This window comes from Danio rerio, chromosome 7, assembly GCF_052040795.2.
Source record: "Danio rerio strain M-AB ecotype USA chromosome 7, GRCz13ab, whole genome shotgun sequence".
Taxonomy (NCBI): domain Eukaryota; kingdom Metazoa; phylum Chordata; class Actinopteri; order Cypriniformes; family Danionidae; genus Danio; species Danio rerio.
The window spans coordinates 2,557,501-2,584,067 of record NC_141027.1 but is presented as its reverse complement, the minus strand read 5'-3'; the positions used below and the strand labels follow the sequence as shown (position 1 = coordinate 2,584,067).

Genomic DNA, 26,567 nt, shown 5'->3' with positions numbered 1-26,567 from the left:
CGCGTATGAGGAAGCCACTGATCAGTAAATCATTTTAAATGCAAACTTTTTCCGTTCTCACAATTGCATCTCACGACCATGTGCGCTCTATGTTTATTAGAAAAAAAGCCAGGACGCACATTTGTTGTTATCCTCTGCAAATCATCTGTTCTTGTGTCACTTATTAAGCGCTGCAGCCTGGCACCTCAAACTTAATACCCGAAAGTTTAGATGATATTACACAATTAAAAAAATATATATTTTATAATTTATTAAAACTATTAAAAACCCGGGACTACAGTGAAGGAAAAGGAAAGTGATTGTTTTTAGCAATGTGGGATATTTTTTGTAGGGTGGAATGTTTAAGTATATTAGGCTACACAAATCAGCTGGACTTAATATTTTAAGGCCTTTAAGCAATTTAATGGCTTAAGATTGTTGACTGACTAGTATTTTATTTATATCGTGGAATAAAGAGTCGACTGAATTACAGGAAAATTTATATTCTTTGGACCCAAGATCACTAAACAGAGTTAGTGTTGCCATCTAGTGGCTGTGTGCGGATCTGTCATGACATTAAAGTACAAAGTACTGCATAAACCTAATAAACTGATTAAACAAAAAATGAAAGTTAAATTGTGTAGCCATCATCAAAAAAGTGTATACAATTATTATTTATTATTATTTTTAGAAGTATTGTTTATATTATTTATTTAAACGCACACACACACCTATACATCTCATCTGACTTTATTTTTGTCCTCGGCTGCTCGCATACCTGTAATGTAATGTTAGGTTTTTTTTTTTGTTTTGTTTTTTTTTTTAAACAGGCAAACTAATCAGCCAATGAGGAAAGCAGAATAATCTTGTTTTTCCTTTTGACATATGATTATTTAGCTTAAACGTGCTGTATGTAAGTGTTTGACTCTTCTAAAACATAAACATATCATAATATGTGTGCAGATATTTCAGAAACATGCTCAGTGAACACTCTTATTTATCTGAAAAACAATGCTGAAGTCAGATATTCTGCTTTGAAAATGTGCGTTAGGTGCCGGAACAGCTGTCTGTGTTTTGGTTATTTAACACACCCAATGTCAGTTTAGCCAATTATATTTCAGCACCCCGGATTGCCTTAATAGAAAACAGAGTATTTCAATTAGAAAGGCTCTCAAAGCATGCATCTGTGACTGAAATGCGACCTCTGGTGGACAGTAGCAGACTCCGAAATGAGAAACAGATTCAGAGTTCCACCTGAGGTGATTATTAAATAGCACATATTACAGATATGAAGAGTGTAAACATTAGGTGAGCAGGTTACATTGTAACCCCATGTCCTAACAACATGCTATGTCATGTGATTTGCAGTGATAAGCAATTGGCTTTATGCGCAGCTAGTGTTTTTCTGCCAATGATAAACTTTCAGTGTAAGGTTTATCTTCATTTTCATGAGGTTGCTTTTACAGCATTGATGTTGTAATGTGATTCAAATATAATCAGTTAAATCCATTTTGATTATTAAGCCTTAAAAAGTGACAAAAGATTGCTTAAATGCATGGCGCCGTCATTAGCAGCAGGCTAGCGCAGAAACTCAATTGAAATTACAGGGGTACGATTAGTTTCCATATTTTAAAGACATGGCGCTAAAAAAAATATAATGTAACGCAGTGCTTCTTTGGTTTGATACCCACTTTATATCGTATCTCAGCCAGGCATCGAAGATCGCTGAATTTTAAGAAATTTAATCTTAAATGCTGAGATTTTAAATGCTGACAGCCAATCAGAAGCACAGAGTAGTCAGGGTATCTGCAGGGTCTTAAAAAGTCTTCAATTTCAAAAAACTAAATTTAGGCCTTAAAAAGTCTTAAATCCACTGAAATATTGTGCTGTAGGTCTTAAATCTTTTTAAATAGATCTAGAATTTCCTGCGTTCATTTAAACCTACCCATTCAGGCCAACACTCATCCAGTCACTTATAATATATTTCAATAAAAATCTTAAGAAACGTCTATTTATTTACTCTATTTACTCATTAATATGGTTTGATTATTATCCTTACAATAACATTTGTTTTTAAGGTTTTAACTCGGCCATTATAAAAAGCATTTAGCCTTGTGTGAAATTTCATTCATTGTAGTCTTAAAAAGGTCTTAAAGTCTCAAATTTGACTTGATGAAACCTGTAGAAACCCTGCTAGTGCACTTACTGCACATCTAATGAATACACATTACACCTCTTTAACATGATTAAATGTAGATGCTGAATCACTGATATGTGTTGGTTTGCACTTCAGTCACAGTTCTGAAGTTCAGTTTCAGACGATTTATTTTTTTGTCCAGATCTGAGCTGAACTATCTGCTGCTGCTTTCAGTAGTATGGCAATAAATGTGATGTAAAATGCCATTCAAACTCACATTGTTTGCATTTAACATTTAAAAAAGCACATGAGGTGTACCTGAGCTGATCATTGCCAGTTTTCTGTTGTTCATCTGCCAGATATAGAAGCCGTTTCAAATGTTGGTTTAAACAAAAACTCCTTTTAATATGGAATACAGTCGCAGGCCGTTGCTTTTATTTAGAGCAGGGGTTACCAATCTCGATCCTGGAGGGCCGGTGTCCCTGCAGGGTTTAGCTCCATCTTGCCTTAACACACCTGCCTGGGTGTTTTAAGTATACCTAGTAAGACCTTGATTAGCTTGTTCAGGTGTGTTTGATTAGGGTTGGCAATAAACTCTGCAGTACACTGGCCCTCCAGGAACAAATTTGGTTACCGATGATTTAGAGCAGGGGTTCCCAAACTTTTCAGCCCGCGACCCCCAAAATAACAATGCCAGTGACTCGCGACCCCCAATATCCTCTGAGGTGGTTATAAATACAGAAACCTTGCATGCAATGACGCAGACACACCAATTAAATTTGTGTCAGTGCTTTAAATGTGCCAGAAAGTATAACCTGATGTTATAAAATCAAAATGCATCTGACGCTATTGCTGCCTTTAATATAATGTAATTACCCCAGGGGTCGCAATCCAATAGAACTAGTAACTATAAGCTACTATAGTAACTATATAGTATATAGTAACTATAAACAACTATTTTTATTTTCAGTATAGTTATGGATAAAATATGTTAATTCCTATGGTTTAATAAAAATAAATAGATTTTTGGAAATCACCAGGCGACCCCCCTTCATTGCCCCGCGACCCCTCGGGGGGTCCCGACCCCTACTTTGAGAACCACTGATTTAGAGCATGGTTTAAATTAGCCTTTAGACTTGACAGTCAGGCACACAGTTAGTGTCATCAATCTGGCAACCTGCCATTGCGTTTGTTTTAAATCTGGTGTGCAATACCTAGATTAACCAGTAGGTGACAAACTTACTGCACCTTTAAGGGAAAAACTCACTTAATTTGGACTCATTATATCTGAAAGCAAGGCAAAATGCTTTGCTTGTGCAGAACAAGCTTCTTTATTTAAGAATGTTTAGATATTTAGTCTAAAAAGTGAATCATTACATTGCATTCTTTTTACGGGTGGGCTGTTATCAGCATTAACGTGCTGTGTTAACGTAAGACTCTTATTGGGCAATTAAGAAAATACCGCCGTTAAACTATTTTCCATGTTGGCTTGGGAGCTGGGTCTATTCTACGCAAGCTATGATGACTTTCACCTTGATATTTTAGCACGGATGTACACCTGGTTGGATTGTACTGTAGGGGGCGAGAACGAGTCTTCGTACCTGTGTGTGTTCCTACTGTGAAATTCCCACATCAAGCGTGATGTGCTAACATGGATGCAGTTCACTAGAGTGAATCTGATTGATGTTAGCTCCACATCTAAATATCAGTCACTCGTTCGAGTAAAACACACACATATTCTGAACGCCTTCGGCAGAATTCAAATAAGTCATTTTAATCTAGATTAATTCCAAGATTACAGTGAAATTAACCTAGATTAATTAATCTATGCCCACCTATAGTTATTTTAACTATATATGTTTTGGACATGTTGTTGCAGGACCGTAAGAAGATTGAGGTAATCGTTCAGGACTACGAGACTCAGCTGGTGGAGATGCAACGCTGTCTGCAATTCATCATCGAGGGTCTGTCTCGACTCCGAAATCATGCCCTGCTGCGGAGGAACAACTACTACACGGGCGACTGGGAGGTGCGGCGCGCGCTGCAGACCATCAGCCTGGTCACCGAGCCCGTGGACAAAGCAGAGGACATCATCACTAACACACTGCTGAAGCTGGCCAGCCTGCACACGGGCATCGACAAATACTTCACTAAAGACATGAAGGAGGTGAAGAAGGGCTGCAAGAAGGAGGTGACGGCCGAGGTGCGCAGTATAGCCAAACAACTGCATCAGGGGCTGGTGGAGCTCAACACTATCAGAGGACAACTGCTGGACGCCAGCGGGAACATCTAAGCTGGGGAAGGGGAGGAATGTGGGAAAGGAGTCTGTAAGAGAGAGAGGAGTTTAAATCTGGAGGAGGAGTCAGATCCTGGTGGAGCTTAACACTATCAGGGGACAACTGCTGGACGTCAGCGGGAACATCTAGGCTGGGGGAAGGGAAAGAACGTTGGAAAGGAGTCTGGTAGAGGGGGAGGAGTTTGAGTCTGGAGGAGGAGTCAGAGGCTGGTGGAGCTTAACAATATCAGGGGACAACTACTAGATGCTAGTGGGGAACATCTGAACTGGGGGAGGGGAGGAATCTGAGAAAGAAGTCTGGGTATGAGGAGGAGTTTGAATCTGGGTATAGTGTATGAGGAGGAGTTTGAGTCAGGGTATGGTGAGTAGTCTGGGGAAAGAGTCTGGGTATGGTGAGGAGTTTGGGGAAGGATTCTGGGTATGGGGAGGTGTTTGAGTCTGGGTATGGTGAGGATTTTGAGTCAGGGTATGGCAAGGAGTCTGAGGAAGAAGTCTGGGTATGGGGAAGAATCTGGGGAAGGAGTCTGGGTATGGGGAGGAGTTTGAGTCTGGGTATGGTGAGGAGTCTGGGGATGGAGTATGGGTATGGGGAGGAGTTTGATTCTGGGTATGATGAGGAGTCTGGGGAAGGAGTCTGGGTATGGGAAGGAGTTTGAGTCAGGGTATGATGAGGAGTCTGGAGAAGGAGTCTGGATATGGGGACGAGTTTGAAATATCGTATGGCGAGGAGTCTGGAGAAGGAGTCTGGGTATGGGGAGGAGTTTGAGTCAGGGTATGGCAAGGAGTCTGGGCATGGGGAGGAGTTTGAGTCAGGGTATGGCGAGGAGTCTGTTAAAGGAGTCTGGGTATGGGGACGAGTTTGAGTCAGCGTATGGTGAGGAGTCTGGGGAAGGAGTCTGGGTATGGGGAGGAGTTTGAGTCAGCGTATGGGAAGGAGTCTGGGGATAGGGAGGAGTTTGAGTCAGGGTATGGTGAGAAGTCTCAGGAAAGATTCTGGGTATGGTGAAGATTCTCGGAAAGAAGTCTTGGTATGTGGAGGAGTTTCAGTTTGGGTATGGTAAGGAGTCTCGGGAAAGAGTCTGGGTAGGGGAGGAGTTTGAGTTTAGGAGAGGATTTGTGGTCTGAGGGAGGAGTCTAGATGTGGAATTTTCATCTTGGGGAGGAGTCTTTGTCTGGAGAAGGACTCTGGGGGTGAATTCTTCATCTTGGGTAGGAATTTTGGTCTGAGGGAGGAGTCTGGATTTGAGGGAGGAGTCTGGGTCTGGGGAGGGGTTTGAGACAGGGCAAAGGGCATGCTGCGTGCAAAAGCTGCACTGTATAAATTAACCTTAAAGCTGCATTCAACTCCTCTTTTAGAAGCACACTCATCAACTTCTCTAGTTGCCTCAATCCCTTGATTTTGACAGAGGGAACAAGTCAACTTGATATGTCTACTCCAGCACCTATATGTCCCAAAATGCAATGCGATCAATAATCAATGCTATGCAATTAGTGTAGTTCCAAAGTGTTCAAGGGTTTAGGGCAATCCATTTAAACCTATTCGCATTCTGCGCCAGTAGTGCACACTTGAGCCTGGGGGAGGAGTTTGAATCAGGACTCTGGCTATGAAAGTTGATGAAATTCAGCAACTCTCATCCTAAAACATCCCTGCCTCTTAGTACTCTCGCTTGAGGATACTTTTAAAGAAAAACAGATATCCAGGAGATTTCTAGAAGACGTAACAGCAAAGTTCCCATCATGTTTACTGAATTGTGGAAAGCAGGGCAATTGTGACTTTTCACCTAGCGACCTTTCCATAACTTTGTCATATGGTTCCTGTTCAAGGATGTGCTTTGTAGTTTATATATATATATATATATATATATATATATATATATATATATATATATATATTAGGGATGCAACAATACAGTTAGCCCAAGGTTCAATACATACCTCGGTTTCATAACACGGTTTTCGATTCGGTTCTCATTACTTGACACATTTTTTTTTGTTATTCTATAGGCGAAAGGAACAGTAGGAGATTAAGGAGAAAAAAATAAAAATGATTTAATGCAATACTCGTTCTGTTTTACTTAAAAGCCACGAAAAGTACAGTAGTTGCTAGTGTACTGTATAAAAAAAAAATGAACAGTGAAATCTCACAGCTGCTGGTAGCCCATGCACAAACTGGGGAACACATAAAATCCTACACTTTGAAAATAAACACACATGTGAAGTTAAAAAAGATGAATTGGCCATTTCAAATCAACATATATTCGTTCTTCAGTAAACATAAATAAACCATCTTCACTATCTCGGTGCTGAAAAATGCAAGACTGTAGTCTGTAGTCGAGTGCTTTTATAAGATGATAAAAGCCCACATCTCCAATCACTGAAAACGGCTGCAAATCTTCAGCAATAATCACCCGCACTGCCTTTGTTATTTAATGTGTCTCTCTGAGCCAGTTGGGTTTGTTTGCTGGAAAGATTCAGCGAGGGATTGTTGCTATTTGGAGGACTTTATTTCCTTCTCAGACAGTGATATTGCTGGGTGATGCGCTGCAGATGTGCAGTCATGGTTATGCGTGTAAAACAATGCTTGCACACAGTTATTTTTTGTTCACCGTTTTTTCTTTTATTGGCATTATACTTACCGGCAAAACCGAAATGTCCTCACACCGCAGATTAGAAAGACGCCGGCGCTTTCTCCTACTGTTGCCTCACTTCGCCGGCGCTTCCTTGTACTATTGCCTCACTTCACCGCCGCCCGCCATGTTAAAGTGTGGAATGATGCTCAAGCGCCCCCTAACTTTAGAGCATAGTGATTGGATATTTACTCGCGGGGAGGAGTTTCCTCATCTCAGCTCATGGATTTAGAAGCGCACACAGTCAATTCGTGGAGATATTAAACGCGCATAAATGATTTAAACACAAAACCGAGAAAACCGCAATACACAAGCGCATATTGAACCGTGAAGGTCGTACCGTAAGGTATATTGAGAACCATGGCATCCCTATATATATATATATATATATATATATATATATATATATATATATATATATATATATATATATATATATATATATATAAACATTAACCTTTCCAAATCATTGCAGGAACTAAGAGCTTAATAGGAACATTTAATTTAAGGTTATAGCAATATTATCTTAACCTAAAGATTAATTTTCTACATATATTTTTTTTACTTTTAAATGTTTACCATCAGAGAAGGTTTGGTTAGCTGTTAGCTGGCTAACTCTGTTTATATATATATATATATATATATATATATATATATATATATATATATATATATATATATATATATATATATATTCTTATAATTTTATGTTTATATTTCACAGTTCAGACTTTTATATTGAATTGTTTTGCTGGACGTAAACTCAGTCTGAGATAAAAACTTAAAATGTACAGATATAAATGAGAAGCCTATGTGAATTGTAAGGTTCTCCTTTGGCAGAAACTTGCATAACTGTTCATAAATAGTCTTCAAAATCATTTGTATTATATTTTTAACAAAGTTTCTGAACTATACAGCTTGAATGTGCACATATTTCAGTGTCAATCAGTTTGTTTAGCTGTAGAAATCCAGCCCATTCTGCTGCTTTAGACTTTATATTGCAAACTGATGTTTTGATTTATGAATGTTTAAGATATTGTGATAATTGTGAACACAAGTGACTTTATTCTTACTCTAGGTATAAGGTCTAAATATACAGATTGAATATCACATGGTATTAAACTGTACTTCAGGCTATTTGTTGTTGTTGTTGTTGTTGTGTTTACTGAAGTGCACAGAACTGCTTTTATAGATGATAAATGTCATATACGCTCTTGTTTTGCACCAATGGTATTACTGCTAATATCTCCGGACACTATGTGCAATACAGAAAAGATATTTAAATAAAAAAGTACAACATGCACTACTTGTTTGTGTGAACACGGGCTATATTCAAGCATGTGGGCTCATGTTGATGTGGGAAATCAGAGTTTTCCACCAAACCCGCCCTGATCATGTGCTTTTTCAAGGAAGAGTGTGTGATTTTACAGGAAAACAGAGGCAGATATTCATCTCTTCACACACTTGACACTGTTTTTTAGAGCCGATTAGTTTCTTGTTTTGAGTTTTTTTTTACGACACAGAGATTGCGGAGTCTCATTTCACAACCGGACATTAGCAAAACTTCTCGGGGAACGCCGAAATCTCCAGCTGTCTCTCTCTCTCTCTCTTTCTTTCTGTGTGTTTGTTTTATCGTTAGTTTGGGCGAGTGTTCAGGGAATCAGCACACCGCTACAGTCAGATCATTGTGAAGGTAAGCGCTGTTTATTGCGGTTTGCTGTGTAGAAATGAGGAGGTGTTTGTTTGCTGTTTAACATACTGCTTAGTCATTAATCTGCTTTAAGTTGAAAATCTCTGCAAACTGTGGAGGTTTTGACTTGATTCCAGTGTGTGTCGAGTTGAAAATGTAAAGATATCTGCTTATAAAGACGCGCGCGCATGTTCAAGAAAAAAGTTTCTGTACATTCCTTCGCCTGAAGCGAAAGCGTGGACGCTCATGAATATTAATCACGCATTGCTGACGTCGCTTGAAATGATTGGTTCAGTCTTGTGCTTTATGAATATTGATAAGCCAAGCCTTTGCCCCAGGACACTTTTTTTAACTTGTCATTGTTTTCGGTGTAAGGCTCGTCCATTCAGTGTCCAGTCTGTCGTGTAAAGTCCGCCTGCGTCTGAAAGACGTGTCTGACATTAAAAATACAACAAAATCCGGTTTTGTTGACCTTTTTGTTACGTAGCGCAGCGCATCGATGACGTCAGGTTTACGTAACATCAATTGTCTTTTTAATTCCACTTGTATTTGTAAAACTTTTTCCTACAAAAACACCGAGGGATGATTATATATATAGTTTTGAATTTATTTTAATAAATAAGTTGTATTCGTGTTTAATAAAATACATTTTTGAAATGTAATATTTAATATATTTTGAAAATTATATTTCATTAAACTAAATCTATTTCTAAACATATTTTAGAGTGAACAAAATACATTTCCCACCTTGTAAATAATAACACCTGTATTATTTTAAGTATGTTTATTGGTTGAAATGCAGAAAAGATGTTGATAACTTTACGTGTGATCACATTATCTTGGATTGAAATATATGGAGGGTAAAATATATTTTAAAACGAGTTAAAATTGAAAAAAAGATATATATATATATATATATATATATATATATATATATATATATATATATATATATATATATATATATATGTGTGTGTGTGTGTGTGTGTGTGTGTGTGTGTATATACATACATATTTGTGTGTGTGTGTATATATATATATATATGTATGTGTGTGTGTGTGTGTGTGTGTGTGTGTGTATATATGTATATATATATATGTGTGTGTGTGTGTGTGTGTGTATACATACATATTTGTGTGTGTGTGTGTGTGTGTGTGTGTGTGTATATGTATATATATATATGTGTGTGTGTGTGTGTGTGTGTATATATATATATATAAATATATATATATATATATATATATATATATATATATATATATATATATAATTAGAAAATATATTCCTGTAAACACATTTATTATAATACACATTAAATATATTCCTGTAAACACATTTAAAAATTATTTTAGCAATTTTTTTGCCCATTTTTGTATAATTTGAAATATATATGTTTAAATATAGGAGGGAAAAAAGCAAGTCTTTATTTCTGAAGACTGATTTCTGGCTGTGTGTGCTAACTTATTTAAAGCTTTTCAATAAATATAAATATTATTCCACAGCTGCTGTAAATTTGTTCCTTACAAATTCCGTTTGCGTGTTAAATTAACTAATAAATATTTTACAGCACAAAATCTACATTAATTTTCTTAAATGCAAGTTAGTTTTTTGTTATCTGTTTATTTATTGTTCTTTTATTATTCCTCTTCGAGTCTGAAAGCTCATGCCCTTGCTTATAACCTCGAGTCACATAATCACTATTCATATTCATAATTAATATTAATGAGCTGAGTCTTGGTCATGCGTCAGTCAGACCTCACTGGGTCAGTTTAAAAATAGCAGAGTATTAGTTATAAGTCACCTTTCAGACATTGAGCAATCAAAAAAGACACAACCAGCACAATACGACTAAACTCTGTGCTCCTGACAGCAGTGATTGAGGGTACTCTATACAAATGCTGGCTTGTTGTAACCAAAGTCAAATGTGGACAAACCCAACAGGTGGGTTAAAATATATCATTTTAATTTAATTGAAAAAAAAATGAACTAAATGCTTGGGCTTGTGTGCATTTGACCCAACATTGGTCTACAGTGACCCATTTATTTAGTGTAAACCCACTGACTAAAATGCAGGTTTGTTGTTATAGGCCAAACCCAATGATGAGCAGTATTTTTAAACTACATTTAAGATGACCCTTTTTAACCTAACGGTTGAGTTTGTCCACATTTAACCCAACATTTGCTTACAATGACCCAGATTTTTTTAAGTGTAAATATTTCCAAAACACATTGTGTTGTCGTAATCCAAACACAATGTTGCATTATTAATAAATATATATTTTTGACACTTTTTGACTTATAGTCTGGGTTTGTCTACATTTGACCCAACTTTGGGTTAAATACAGTACAACCCAGCATTTAAAACAATACGTAACCACAAAAAAAGGCAGGTTGTCGTAAATCAAACCCAATGCTGGGTTAATTTTCCAGTGACATTTATTTGACACTTGACCCCCAGTGTTGAACGAACATTTTTAATTTGAAATATTAATTCATTCATTCATTTTCTTGTCGGCTTAGTCCCTTTATTAATCCGGGGTCGCCACAGCGGAATGAACCGCCAACTTATCCAGTGAGTTTTTACGCAGCGGATGCCCTTCCAGCCGCAACCCATCTCTGGAAAACATCCACAAACACATTCACACACACACTCGTACACTACGGACAATTAAGCCAACCCAATTCACCTGTACCACATGTGTTTGGACTGTGGGGGAAACCGGAGCACCCGGAGGAAACCCACGCGAACGCAGGGAGAACATGCAAACTCCACACAGAAACGGCAACTGAGCCGAGGCTCGAACCAGCGACCTTCTTGCTGTGAGGCGACAGCACTACCTACTGCACCACTGCCTCGGCCTATATATATATATATAGCAATATCACACAAGTAGCAGTGCGATATGGCTGTATATCAGTACTGGTGGAAGGCGTGCGTTGGCAGACTTGGCACAAGTGCGTTATCGTCCCACCAGTGCTGATATACAGCCATATAGCACTGCTACAAGTGTGATATTACATTTATATAACAGTTTGACGGCATAATTGTGTATATAAATATGAAAATCAAACACAGAGAGTCTAAAACACATTTGTATTAGGAACTACTTTCTTCCGCCATTCATTCACATCTATGACATCTATAACAGAAGCCGTTACTGATTCACCAACGTCACTGTAGAGCTAGTGGTTGAATGACTCTCTGAAGATGTCTAGAGAAGACAAACCAGCTGATTTTGCTCACATAGTAAGATTATAAGGCTGAATGTGACATGAAATTCCATCAGTCTACAGAGATATCTCCCTACAGCCTATTAGTCTACAGTATTTATCTCTTGCCTGTGGTATTGTGACGGGTGGCAGGTGTCTCAGCGTTTTCCCAGAGACTTTAAGGAATCTATTTCGCTCTTCATATTGGCCTTTATGCGTTCCTCCCAAGTGCTGTCGACTACATACATGCCAGTCAACGACAATCAGTAGGAAAAAGGAAAAGCCACTCAAACATCCATCTCAAAATAAAACGTTACATTATTGAAATAAAAGAATAATACAGAGGCAGAGCGACCATCACACACTTCTCCTCAGAGCTCGCCAGAACTGAACTGAGCTCCCATGCATGCGTGCTTACATCTTAAAGATAAAACAACCACAGAAGAAGTCCTCCTAAAGGGGACGTTTATACATAATGCATATCAAACATCAAGTGACCATTACAATTTCACAATAATTAACCGTGAAAAAAAGCAGCGCAGCCACCAGACTGCTGTTGTGTTTGCGATAAGGAGGGACGAGGCTGAATCCAGCTTCTTATTCGCAGCTTCTCATTGACTCTATCCGGTCCACCTTAAAAACCGTGACACTTTCCGATTTTCTCAAGAAAACACACAACAGTTTAAATCTAAGCAAGGGCTTATTATGCAGTTCTGTCACCATCTTGTGGATAGACAATGTCAACCATCTTTGGTCTGCTACACTATGTCAGGCTTATGGCCACAACGAGCTCTCTCAGAAAGTGTAACTATTTTAAAATAGGCACTATTCTTACAAATAAACTGCATAGTTGCAATCTAAACAACTACATTGTCCAATAAAATGCCTCAAAAGTACATTTTGTTGTCCAACAGCAGTAATATTTGTCAAACTGTAGCGTCTCACCTTGTTGCTGGCTGTATGTGGGCGGAGTAATACACAGAGGTGAAGAGGCCTTTGTGTGATGTTACTGTCAAAATATAGCATGCCTATCAGCCAATCAGATTCAAGAACCAGCCAGAAGTGTTGTGTATATATATATATATATATATATATATATATATATATATATATATATATATATATATATATATATAATATATATATATATAAAGGGTGTCACGATCTTCCAAATCCTCGATTCGATTACATTTTCGATTCTAAAGGCACGATTCGATTCGATTATGAATAATTAATTAATTATTGACCAATTAATTATTTGTAGGCTACTGTTTAAACTACCTGACCTGCATGGTCTTTGTTTTACCCATAAACAAATCATACAGTAAATGAATAAAGGCAAGTTACACACATAATTACACCTGTCAATCACTTTTTCTGCGGGACTCGTGAATAGGCAGTGATCTGTGTCGTTATAATGGCGTCGATAAAAAAGACGCACAACCAACAGGAACCAGCCAACAGTATCTGAGGTGTTCGCTAAAATGACTAAGTACAAGTGAGTGAAAGATTGAAGCAGTCCTCTGACTGCCTGGACCTGCTGTCTCGAGCACATGGCTGTGTGTGTGCGTCTGTGTCTGTGTGTGTGTGTGTGTGTGTCAGAGGTAGAGAGGAAGGAGGGCTGCTCAGAAATGCTACACGCCACTGTGGATGTCAAATCGTTGTCATTCTAAAATGCCATTTAAAAACAAAGACAGTGTAAACAGGGACTGAGTGTGAATTTTTCGCGAGCGGATTTGCAACGGGGGCGGGCGGAGGATCGCGATGCCGGTGTTGTCTATCGGACAAATCGTACGTAATGTACATAGCACAGCTTGCAAAACTGTGTTTTTTGTCGACAACACGAACGTTGTCAGCATAACTCACTGGAAATCCAAAATGCTTGCACACCGGCGACTTCATTGAAAGAGGAGAGGGTTTAAGTTCTGTCGACGGGTCTCCTGCTTCTGCAGTTCAACAAGCACTTCAACAAGTCTGTTTTTTCCGCTTGGCAAGCCAAGCTGACGTGACATGGGGGCGTGGCAGCATCGACGATTCTATTTTTTGATTCGATAATCGAAATTGAGCATAAATTTGACACCCCTAATATATATATATGGGCAATTCCAAGCAAATGTCAACCTTGCCATAAAAAATTATTTAGTTTTCAGCAAAATAGAGAAACCGTTTCTACATTTTTTGTGTTAGCAAGTATTTTACAGTACTGTAAAAATACTCGTGAATGTATCTGTCAGTATTTCAAACTATTATATTTAATTTGCCAAAATCACACAAGCGGCAATTTCACAGCTGTCACATCCATAACGGAAATGTGTCACATCCATAACGACACTTTTTCTTCATAAATGCAAAAATGTCAAATTAAATAAAATTAATCATTTTAATTCTATAGTGAGCCGACTCATACCTGTTTGATGAGCATTGTGTCTTTTGGGTTGTGCAGTTTAACTGTCAGAATTTCTAAATAATCAGTTGTCGACTGTAAATTCGCAAACTTTTTTTGTCACATCCATAACGCATGTTTATTTTCCTAATTTAAAATATAAAACATGTTTACATATTGATATTTTTCTGCTCCCATAACTCTGTGGTGAGCTGTTTTGGAAAATATAAACAGAAGTTTCGATATAATGTCAACATATACTTTCTGTGTGAAATTATGTTTTGAGTTTTTACTGCAAATGTCACATCCATAACGCTGGAATTGCTCATATATATATATATATATATATATATATATATATATATATATATATATATATATATATATATATATATATATATATACAGTATATACTGTATTTTTAAATGAAATTTTTTTGACACTTTTAAACTTAATGGTTTTGTTTGTCCACATTTAACCCAACGTTGTGTTATAATGACCCTTTTTTAAAGCGTAATGTGATCATAAACCAAACTCAATGTTGTATTATTATAATTTTTTGAAAATATACAATTAAATGAGACTTTTTACCTTAATGTGTTGAATTTATGCATATTTGACCCAACATTGGGCTGCAACAACCCAGTGTTTTTTTTTTTTTTTTTGTTTAGTGTGAAGGATTGTGTGTAGGTGTGTCTGCTGACTCTTATCACAGTGTTAGTTACGTAATATATTTCCCATTGAAGTGTTTACTCTACTATAGTACAGGCCTGTGCTTAATGTCCACTCAATAGTACAGAAACCACCTTATAATAAGAGCTTTGACTGAAAGCAGAGGGTGAAAGGTGGCTCCATTGACCCACGGCAAACACAAACAGAAGATCCAGCTCAACCAGTCAGTGCAGTAATGATCGTCTCCTTAATTAAAGACTCATTAACCCTTCATTAACCGTCTATGCTGTTTGTTTTCTTCAGCAGGACGGACTGGGCATGCAGAGACTCAACCCTTTCAGATCTTCTCCACAGGTTTGGGCTTTTATTTATTTGTATTAGTGCAATAACATCAACGCAAGCACAATGTATATGAGGCAGACGAAATAAATAAAGTACAAAGCATACAGAGGTGACGTTTTATTACAGATTTTAAAAAACAAAACAAACAAAAAGTAAAAACAATAAATGTTGTTGTTAATAGTTAATCCTTTGTTGATGTTAATCCTTTTCTAATTGTTTTTTTCTTCAAATGCATTTTATCTTAAAACAATGAAATAAATAAGTAAATTTAGTTTTTAAATAAATTGTTTCTTTTGTTTCGTCTTTTTATAGATCATTCAATATTGTTTTCTAATTTATTTTTTTAAATCACAAAACAAAACAAAAAATACTATATATATATATATATATATATATATATATATATATATATATATATATATATATATATATATATATTTTTTTTTTTTTTTTTAAATCAATTGATTCGTTTTGTTTTAGCTTTTTTTCCTATATCCCTCAAACGTCTTTTCTACTTTAAAAAACAACCAAAAAGAAATAAATACAAGTAAAAATGAATGAATTGTTCAGTTTTTAAGTAAATTGTTTCATTTGTTTTGTCGTTTTTCATTTATCACCTCCTTTTAATCATTTTGTCTTCAAACAAAAAAACAATTAAAAATACTAACAATTGTGTTGTTTTTTTTTCATCTCCTCTTATGCAGTTTATATTAAAAACAATTAAATAAAGAAGTAAATATAATTTTTAAATAAATTTCTTCTTTTGTTTCATCCTTTTATTGATCATTTAATATTGTTTTCAATTTTTTTCTTTAAAAATTCCAAAATAAAACAAAAAAACTACTAAAAATACTAAATATATTTTGTTATTTTTAAATAAATAGTTTTTTTTTAAAGGGCCATGAAACCCCCTAGTTTTAGCAGGGTGTTTTCACACCTCTACTTTGGAAAAAGTCATAATAGTGGGCGTGTCCAGCTCTGTTTAGAGGGGAGTGTCGGAGGAACTAAAGTGGGATGGTGTGGGAGTGTCTATTTGGGCACGCACGAGTTTCAGAGTCAAAATACACACACACACAGACAGGAGAAAGTGATGGTGTTTAACCTATATGGACATCTGTAGTCGAATTATTTGCCAAATTATTAAATGGTGAACTTTAACTGCAGTTTGGCTCTTTCATTCAGGGAATTCATTCAGTCCCTCGCGACAAACGAGATATTTGATTCGAGGAACTGATCTAAGTGTGTATTTTTCATGCAATGTTTAATACCGCACTGCGAATGAGAGAAGAAAAAAAAACCCTAAAAACTTCACTGCAGGAAAGTTAACACTTCACGCTTGTTTTGCCAACACAACGTGGCGTCTCTGTCGTCTAAACACTGTGACAGTAATGAATATTAATGAAGTTGCACAATAGAGCGCGCTGATTGGTTTGAACCAAGTCTTACTCATGCATTAATGCATCACACTGTAAGACGTAATAAGACTCACTCTGGCACAGACGTCCAGTCTGCACGCTGGAATACACGCTATTATGTCATGGCCGTGACGCAGCTTCAAAAATTCGTTTCAAACAGGAAGTACGAATTTGCTTGAAATAACGCAAAAACAACCAATTTACACTTTTTAGTGAAATATAGGTGTCCTAATAGTGTTTTTAGCAGTGTGGGACACATATACGACTGTCAACAGCTCAACACATGTGTTTTGGTGTTTTGTGACCCTTTAAACAACTATAAAACAAATGTTTTTTTGTTTTGTCTCTTTTTCTTATAGCACTCAATCTCCATTTTCTACTGAAAGTAATAATAACTAAATGAATTGTTTAGTTTTTAAAATAAATTTAGTTTAGTGTGTTTAGTCTTTTTTATAGAGCACCTCCTTCTACTGTAAATCTATATCTGATCTGACTGCTGGACTGTGCCATCATTGGGGGTGGGGGACAAATTTGGACGAATATAATATTTTAAATTTCAATTTTATTTGTTTGACCCTCACCATACACAATATAGTTTAAAGATAATATGTATACTTCTATGCATTTATTGGGGATTTCGTGAGACCTTATAAGTGGCTACTTACCTCTCCTATTGGTTAAATCCACTCCTTCCATCACAGAATATATTTACATTAAAAGGGTTCATTATAGCCAAAGTTTTAGACAGTTTGGCGCCATCTTGTGACTGAATACTATAGGTTAGTGCATACTCCATTCAGCCGTTTGTTGACCGTTCTTCCTTCCACAAGCTTTACATTTGGATAAAGAGTAAGTTATTACAGCTTATGTCAATGTTTTATGTCTAATATATATATATATATATATATATGATAATAATATTTTCTCGTCCTAGAACTCATCAGTAACCACGTCATCGGTGAATAATGACAGCAAACAGGTGAGGTTTAACATGGTCTTTATTATATACAGCATTATAAGTAGCATTGTGGTGTTTTTTAAAATTGCTCATAATATTTATTTTATTAATTCATTTGCATACATCCAACTTGCTATGCATAATTTATTTGCTTGCACTTCATTTTAATGTACAATTTGCAATATTAACAAAGCATTAGCTAAGACTTTTAGCTCAATCGACTACTAATTAGCTGCTTAATAATAGTTAAGTGGTAGTTAAGTTTAGGATTAGGGATGTAGAATAAGATCACACTTTATAAGTGCTACCGAACAGATGATATCTTCATAATAGGCAGGGAATACGCCAGTAGTTAATGGGGTGAATTGTAACTTAAAATAAAGAGTTTCCAAGACTTTATAGCAACTGCAGCCTAAGACCGGTGACTCACTGAAGATAAGCAGGGCTGAGCCTGGTCAGTACATGAATGTGAGACCACATGGGAACACTAGGTTGCTGTTGGAAGTGGTGTTAGTGAGGCCAGCAGGGGGCGCTCAACCTGCGGTTTCATTCATTCATTTTCTTGTCGGCTTAGTCCCTTTATTAATCCAGGGTCGCCACAGTGGAATGAGCCGCCAACTTATCCAGCGAGTTTTTACGCAGCGGTTGCCCTTCCAGCCGCAACCCATCTCTGGGAAACCAACCTGTGGTCTGTAAGTCCTAATGCCCAAGTATAGTGAAAGGGACACTGTACTGTCAGTGATCGCCGTCTTTCAGATTAGACGTTAAACTGAGGTCCCGACTCTGTGTGCTCATTAATAATCCCATGGCACTTCTGGTAAAGTGTAGGGGTGTAACCTCAGTGTCATGGCTAAATTCCCCCCATCAGCCCTCCCCATCAACCCATCCACCGAATTGGCTCTATCACTGTCTACACTCCACCTATTGCTGGTGTGTGGTGAGCACACTGGTACCATTTGTTCTGTGGCTGCCATCGTTTAACCCCGCCGGTCCTACGCCACCCATCCCGCTCCGAGCTGGTATCAAACTGGCGACCTTCCGCATGGGAGACGGTTGCTCTACCAAGGAGGCTAAACACCAAGACCGTTTGTTGCTAGAGCACCTTTAGAGGTCAGAGGAGTGAGGTTTACCTGCACAGCACTTACTAGCTGGCCTCTGTGACAATTGGATCATCCAGCTGCACACTGGTGGTGGTGAGGAGAGACCCCCCCCATGATGTAAAGCGCTATAGATGTGAATACACATGACATTACATCACATTTATTACAGAGCGCATACAGTCTATTGTCATCGTCTGCAGGTGGATGTAGAGCACGTAGTTGTTTGGTGTAGATGATTTAAAGACAGACCTGTGGATAAATGTCGGTGTTTGGGGATAATTCAGGACTCTGTGTTTTTAAAGATATGAGTGTAAAAGTGTGTTTGTGGTGGTGTTGCAGGAATCATCTGTGTGCAGTTCCTCCTCCAGGCCTGAGGCGGCAGGAGAGAGCAGCAGAAACACTCCACACTCACAGGTCTGAATATCACACACAATGGCTGCGTCCGAAACCGCATATTTCCATACTATATAGTACGCTAAAATCAGTATGCGAGCCGAGTAGTATGTCCGAAGTCATAGAGTTCGAAAACCAGAATGCGAGAAGTACCCGGATGACTTACTACTTCCGGCGAGATTCTAGAGTGCGCATCACATGCATGCTGCGCTATCCCATGATGCCCGCGAGCGAATTCATAAATGGGAGTAAAGCAACGCAATTGACGCAGGTAGGTCACGTGACCATGACAAAATGACGGATGTAGTACGTCCGAATTCCATTCATACCTTTCACGTTCATACTGTATAGAACGCACTTTTCTAGCGGCCGAGCAGTACGTTTAAATTCAAATGCAGTACCTACTGAGTAGTAGGCTGTTTCGGACACAGCCAATAATTAATCGAAGACATTAGTGGTGCATCCCTGTTCTCATGCTTAAACTGCGTGCTAACTGTCTGTCATTTTGACGGAGAGAGTTGTAAAATTTCCGTCATAACTTATTATTGATTGTTGTGTAATTTGCAGACTTTCTGATCGTTTTTTTCATTCATGTTTTAATAATGAACTTGCACGACGAGCATACAGGCTAAACTATTCATTTATTTATTTGACAAATGAACAATAGCTCATATCTGCCTTACCTCATATCTTCCTCCTGCGTCGACCTGAACTGGTTGCTTGCCTGTGCGTGATCAAGTGCATCAAGAGAGACTGTCTTTGCCTCGGAAAGTCGACTTCTCATGAACAAAGACCGGATTTACTAGCGCCACTTCAGCCAGCGTTTTGCAGTTAGAAAACATTTCTATAAATAATATATATAATACAATAAATAATAATAAACCTTTATTGATTGCAAGAAACAACTAATACTAAAAATGAAAAAAAAATTTTGTAGTGCACAATATAAAAACACTAAACCTGACCTCCTTGCTAGCTGCCACTTGGTTGGATTGTATTTTTGTCTGTTTGGTCTTCATTAGCCCCTTTCACACAGTGATACCAGTAAATATCTGGAAAATTTCCAGAACGACTTTACCGGTATATTCAAAAAAGCGCTGTTCACACAGGCGAGGACGTTACGGAAATTTTCAGAAAAGAGCATTCACACATCTATTCCAAAATACCGGTAAATTCTGACATCATTCACCACAAATGAGCTTTAAACGGCTGCGCTTGTGTTTGTAAACATTTGACTAAATTACAAACTCTGTGGATGATCAATATTGTGAACAACTTCGATGAAAACATATGGAGGATCACTTTCGCATGTCGAGATGTTCATAATATGTGTGTGCTGGCGCTCACGGCTGTTTCACTGGCACACGCAAAACTTGAAGGTAAACAAACAACGGATTATCATAAGCATCTCATCGATGATTATTTACACAGTTGGCATTAAGAAGAACATATAAACGTTATCCTAACTATCGTAACTTCTAGCAGCTAAATGCGTCTGGGAAAATATTGAAAGGCTTTTATTCTCATAAACCACGCGGATGTGAATGCTTCTGACTGTTCGGATTGGTTGAAGTAGACGTCTCACGTCAGCACGTTCTAGACGTGCACGCGCTTATTACGGCAATCTTCCGTCTGCATTCACACAGCACAGCATTCCGGCAAATTACCGGTAATGTTACAACTTCTCTTTCCGGAAAATAGCCAGAACGAATTTACCGGTATTTTCAAAAAGGACCTGTTCACACATACAACCTTTCCGGAAAATTGCCGGTAATTTTCCGGAAAGGTCTGTATGTGTGAAAGGGGCTATTGTCCACTGCATCACTTCCTCTTTTTTCACCTTTATTATTAATATCACAACTATTTGGCCGTTTAAAGAAACTTCTCACACTCAGCTGCTGTGAGATTTTTGCGACTGTCCGCAGCGGTGACAAAGAGGAGACAAGACAAGGGCGATCGCCATCAGCTGGACAGGAGTGGGAATTACAGTTAGCTACAAATTACAATAGATCTCCTCAGCATAATTCATCAAAATGACGGATCACCTTCAGATGTTTCTGTCACTGCTGAAATAAATCCGTCAGTGACTGAAAATATTCGGTTAACGCGACCTCTAGTGCTTAGAGAAGGTAGTTTTTTTTGTGTAGACAGAGTACAAACTTTTAAATGTGTGTAACGGAAGAGTGTGGAGGCTTTGGGATAAACTACTTCCTCATTAATGGACTGGTCTGTTGCTTCGTTGCGAGCCTGTCAGTCGTTACCGGCTTCATTAGATCACGCTGTAGTTTACTGTTGATGGTTTCTTCTTTATTTCAGGATCCTGGAATAATCATGGGGATGATTCAAAGACTGAACCCCTTCAGGTTTTCCTCACCGGTACACACACACACTCTCACACACACGCTCGCTCACACACTCACTCGTTTTCTATTTGTCCCTCAAACATACAGAAAACTCTCAGCGAGAATCACACATTTACTCAGAGGTGTGTGTGTCCACTCTCAGCAGTATCGGTGTGTGTGTGTGTGTGTGTGTGTGTGTGTGTGTTGACTCTGCTCAGCAGTAAATGTTTGTCTGTTTCAGCATCTCTTCTTTCTGTCTTTAGATCAGGAGCAGTGATGAGCCGACGCTCTCTGCAGCGCACCAGGTAACACACACACACTCACTCACTCACACACACACAAACTCTGAGTAACGTTGCGCATCATCTTATTTCTGCCTATTGGTAAAGTGTTTTCTGACTTTGTGTTTCAGGATCACAGTGGGATGCCAGATCATCATCTGAAGTCCTCGTCTCAGGTATTAGAGTGTGTGTGTGTGTGTGTGTGTGTGATAGATGTAGAGATGAACTGGCTAACAGCTCAAATATTTAGTCAGTTATGGGATGATTCAGATATTGATTCAAAAAATGTGACGATTTAAATACTAATTCAAATATATGATGATTCAGAGATTGATTCAAATATGTAATGATTCAGATATGTGATGATTCAAATATGTGATGATTCAGATATTAATTCAAATATGGAATGATTCAAATGTTGATTCAAATATTTGATGGTTCATGTATTGATTCAAATATGTGATGATTCAGATATTGATTGAAATATGTGAGGATTCAAATGTAATGATTTAAATATTGATTTGAATGTGATGATTCGAAGCATTGATTCAAATGTTCTGAATTATACATTAATTCAAGTATTGATTCAAATATGTGATGATTCATTAATTGGTTCAAATATATGATGATTCAAATATGTGATTATTTAAAACATTGATTCAAAACTTTGACAATTCAAATATGAGATGATTCAAATAATAATTCAAATATGGAATAATTCAAATGTTGATTCAAATATGTGATGATTCATGTATTGATTCAAATAGGTGATGATTCAGAAATTGTTTAAAATATGTGATGATTCAAATATTGATTTGAATGTGATGATTCGAAGCATTGATTCAAATGTTCTGAATTATACATTAATTCAAGTATTGATTCAAATATGTGATGATTCATTCATTGGTTCAAATATATGATGATTCAAATATGTGATTATTTAAAACATTGATTCAAAACTTTGACAATTCAAATATGTGATGATTCAGATATTGATTTAAATATATGATGATACAAATATTAATTCAAATATGTGATGATTCAAAACATTGATTTAAATGTTATTAATTATACATTGATTAAAATACTGATTAAAATATGTAATGATTCAGATATTGATTTAAATATGTGATGATTCAAATATTTATTCAAATATGTGATGATTTAGATATGTGATGTTTTAAACGTGATGATTCAAATATGTGATGATTCAAATATGTGATGATTCGCATATGTGATTAATCAGATTTTGATTCAAATATATGATCATTTATGTATGTGACTGTTTAAATATTGATTCATTGATGTGACCATTTACATTTACATTTTGATGTGACCATTTACATACAGTTTAAACACTTGAGTGGAGTGTTCTGTGTGTGCTTGTGTACTCAGACTGATAGTTTACAGTCTAATTATTGCGTAAGTGTCTTGATAAAATAATAATAAAGTTAGCACTGATGTTGTCTGAGGGAAGGATGAGCTCTGTACAAGCTCTAAACATGATTTATAGCTCTCCGTCCGTCTGTCTGTCTGGATGTTTAAGTACATGCACTTAAAGAGGTGTTGTACTGTAGGTTAAATATGCAGTTTGTCAGAGGAGACATGAGTGTGAATGTTTGTGTGTGTGTGTGTGTGTGTGTGTGTGTGTGTGTGTGTGTGTGTGTGTGTGTGTGTGTAAAAGACTGCTGACAGACTGTAAACTATCAGCGTCTGACATTTACACTGGTGTTAAGTGCAAACAAAACATGTTGACTTGCTCATGGTGATTGCTCAGCATTGCTTCAAAAATTTATTCAAATATGTGATTTTTCAAATATGTGATTTTTCACATATGTGATTATTCAGATATGTGATGATTTAGATATTGATTCAAATATTTGATTATTCAGATATGTGATGATTCAGATATTGAATCAAATATGTGATGATTCAGATACTGATTCAAATATGTGATGATTCAGATATTGATTGAAATATGTGATGATTCAAATATTGAGTCAAATATATGATGACATATATAATGAGTCAGATATATGATGATTCAGATATTGATTCAAATGAGTGATGATTCAAATATGTGATGATTTAGATAATGATTCAAATATGTAATGATTCAAAAATGTGATGATTCAGATAGGTGACGAATCAATTGTTGATTCAGATATGTGATGATTCAGATATGATGATTTAAAAATTTATTCAAATATGTAATGATTCAGATATGTGATGATTCGGATATAGATTCAAGTATGTGATGATTCAGATATTGATTCAAATATGTGATGATTCAGATATTTAATGATTCAGGTATTGATTCAAATAATGGATAATTTAGATATGTGATTATTGGATATGTGATGATTCAGATATTGATTAAAATATGTGATGATTCAGATATTGATTTAAATATGTGATGATTCAAATATTGAGTCAAATATATGATATATATAATGATTCAAATATGTGATGATTCAGATATGTGATGATTCAGATATTAATTCAAATGAGTGATGATTCAGATATTGATTCGATTATGTGATGATTCAGATATGTCATAACTCAGATATTGATTCAAATATGGAATGATTCAGATATGTAATGATTCAGATATTATTTCAAATAGTTGATGATTCAGATATGTGATGATTCAGATATTGATTCAAATGAGTGATGATTCAGATATGTGATGATTTAGATAATGATTCAAATATGTGATGATTCAAAAATGTGATGATTCAGATATTGATTCAGATATGTGATGATTCAGATATTAATTTAAATGTGATAATTCAGATATGTGATGATTTGGATATTGATTAAAAAATGTGATGATTCAGATATTGATTCAAATATGTGATGATTCAGATATTAATTTAAATATGTGATAATTCAGATATGTGATGATTCAGATATGTGATGATTTGGATATTGATTCAAAAAAGTGATGATTCAGATATTTTTTTTAAATATGTGATAATTCAGATATGTGATGATTCAGATATGTGATGATTCAGATATTAATTCAAATGAGTGATGATTCAGATATTGATTCAAATATGTGATGATTCAGATGTATCATAATTCAGATATTGATTCAAATATGTAATGATTCAGATATGTAATGATTCAGATATTGATTCAAATATGTGTTGATTCAGATATTAATTTAAATATGTGATAATTCAGATATTTAATGATTCAGGTATTGATTCAAATAATGGATAATTTAGATATGTGATTATTTGGATATGTGATGATTCAGATATTGATTAAAATATGTGATGATTCAGATATTGATTTAAATATGTGATGATTCAAATATTGAGTCAAATATATGATATATATAATGATTCAAATATGTGATGATTCAGATATGTGATGATTCAGATATTAATTCAAATGAGTGATGATTCAGAGATTGATTAGAATATGTGATGATTCAGATATGTCATAATTCAGATATTGATTCAAATATGGAATGATTCAGATATGTAATGATTCAGATATTGTTTCAAATAGTTGATGATTCAGATATGTGATGATTCAGATATTGATTCAAATGAGTGATGATTCAGATATGTGGTGATTTAGATAATGATTCAAATATGTGATGATTCAAAAATGTGATGATTCAGATATTGATTCAGATATGTGATGATTCAGATATGTGATGATTTGGATATTGATTCAAATATGTGATGATTAAAAAATGTGATGATTCTATTATGTGAAGATTCAGATATGTGATGATTCAGATATTAAATCAAATGAGTGATGATTCAGATATTGATTCAAATATGTGATTATTCAGATATATCATAATTCAGAGATTGATTAAAACATGGAATGATTCAGATATGTAATGATTCAGATATTGATTCAAATATGTGATGATTCAGATATTAATTTAAATATGTGATAACTCAGATATGCGATGATTCAGACATGTGATGATTTGGATATTGATTCAAAAATGTGATGATTCTGATATGTGATGATTCAGATATGTGATGATTTAGATAATGATTTAAATATGTGATGATTCAAAAATGTGATGATTCAGAAATTGATTCAGATATGTGATGATTCAGATATTAATTTACCTATGTGATAATTCAGACATGTGATGATTCAGATATGTGATGATTTGGATATTGATTAAAAAATGTGATGATTCAGATATTGATTCAAATATGTGATGATTCAGATATTAATTTAAATATGTGATAATTCAGATATGTGATGATTCAGATATGTGATGATTTGAATATTGATTCAAAATTGTGATGATTCAGATATTTATTTGAATATGTGATGATTCAGATATGTGATGATTCAGATATGTGATGATTTGGATATTGATTCAAATATGTGATGATTCAAAAATGTGATGATTCTATTATGTGATGATTCAGATATGTGATGATTCAGATATTAATTTAAATGAGTGATGATTCAGATATTGATTCAAATATGTGATGATTCAGATATATCATAATTCAGATATTGATTAAAATATGGAATGATTCAGATATGTAATGATTCAGATATTGATTCAAATATGTGATGATTCAGATATTAATTTAAATATGTGATAATTCAGATATGTGATGATTCAGATATGTGATAATTTGGATATTGATTCAAAAATGTGATGATTTTGATATTTATTTAAATATGTGATGATTCAGATATGTGATGATTCAGATATGTGATGATTTGGATATTGATTCAAATA

The 26,567-nt window shown here is 35.8% G+C and overlaps 2 protein-coding genes across 4 annotated transcripts in view; both read left to right on the top strand.

The window, feature by feature from the left end:
• si:cabz01007807.1 overlaps positions 1–5,020 on the top strand; it is a 57,837-nt gene extending 52,817 nt beyond the window's left edge. The window contains exon 37 of the mRNA XM_087260161.1: positions 3,996–5,020. Coding sequence (XP_087116287.1) covers positions 3,996–4,409 — 414 coding nt within the window. The 3' untranslated portion in view covers positions 4,410–5,020. The remainder of the gene's footprint in view (positions 1–3,995) is intronic.
• A 3,417-nt stretch (positions 5,021–8,437) lies between these two features.
• apold1b (apolipoprotein L domain containing 1b) overlaps positions 8,438–26,567 on the top strand; it is a 27,987-nt gene continuing 9,857 nt past the window's right edge. Inside the window, exons 1-7 of one of the 3 annotated variants that reach the window (XM_087260376.1) lie at positions 8,438–8,732; positions 15,302–15,349; positions 17,687–17,731; positions 19,150–19,224; positions 21,520–21,579; positions 21,809–21,850; positions 21,958–22,002. In XM_087260376.1, the coding sequence (XP_087116502.1) occupies positions 15,314–15,349; positions 17,687–17,731; positions 19,150–19,224; positions 21,520–21,579; positions 21,809–21,850; positions 21,958–22,002 (303 nt within the window). In that variant the 5' untranslated portion in view covers positions 8,438–8,732; positions 15,302–15,313. Of the gene's footprint in view, positions 8,733–15,117; positions 15,219–15,298; positions 15,350–17,686; positions 17,732–19,149; positions 19,225–21,519; positions 21,580–21,808; positions 21,851–21,957; positions 22,003–26,567 lie in introns of those variants that run through there. The other 2 variants (XM_087260375.1, XM_087260377.1) reach the window with 2 other exon arrangements.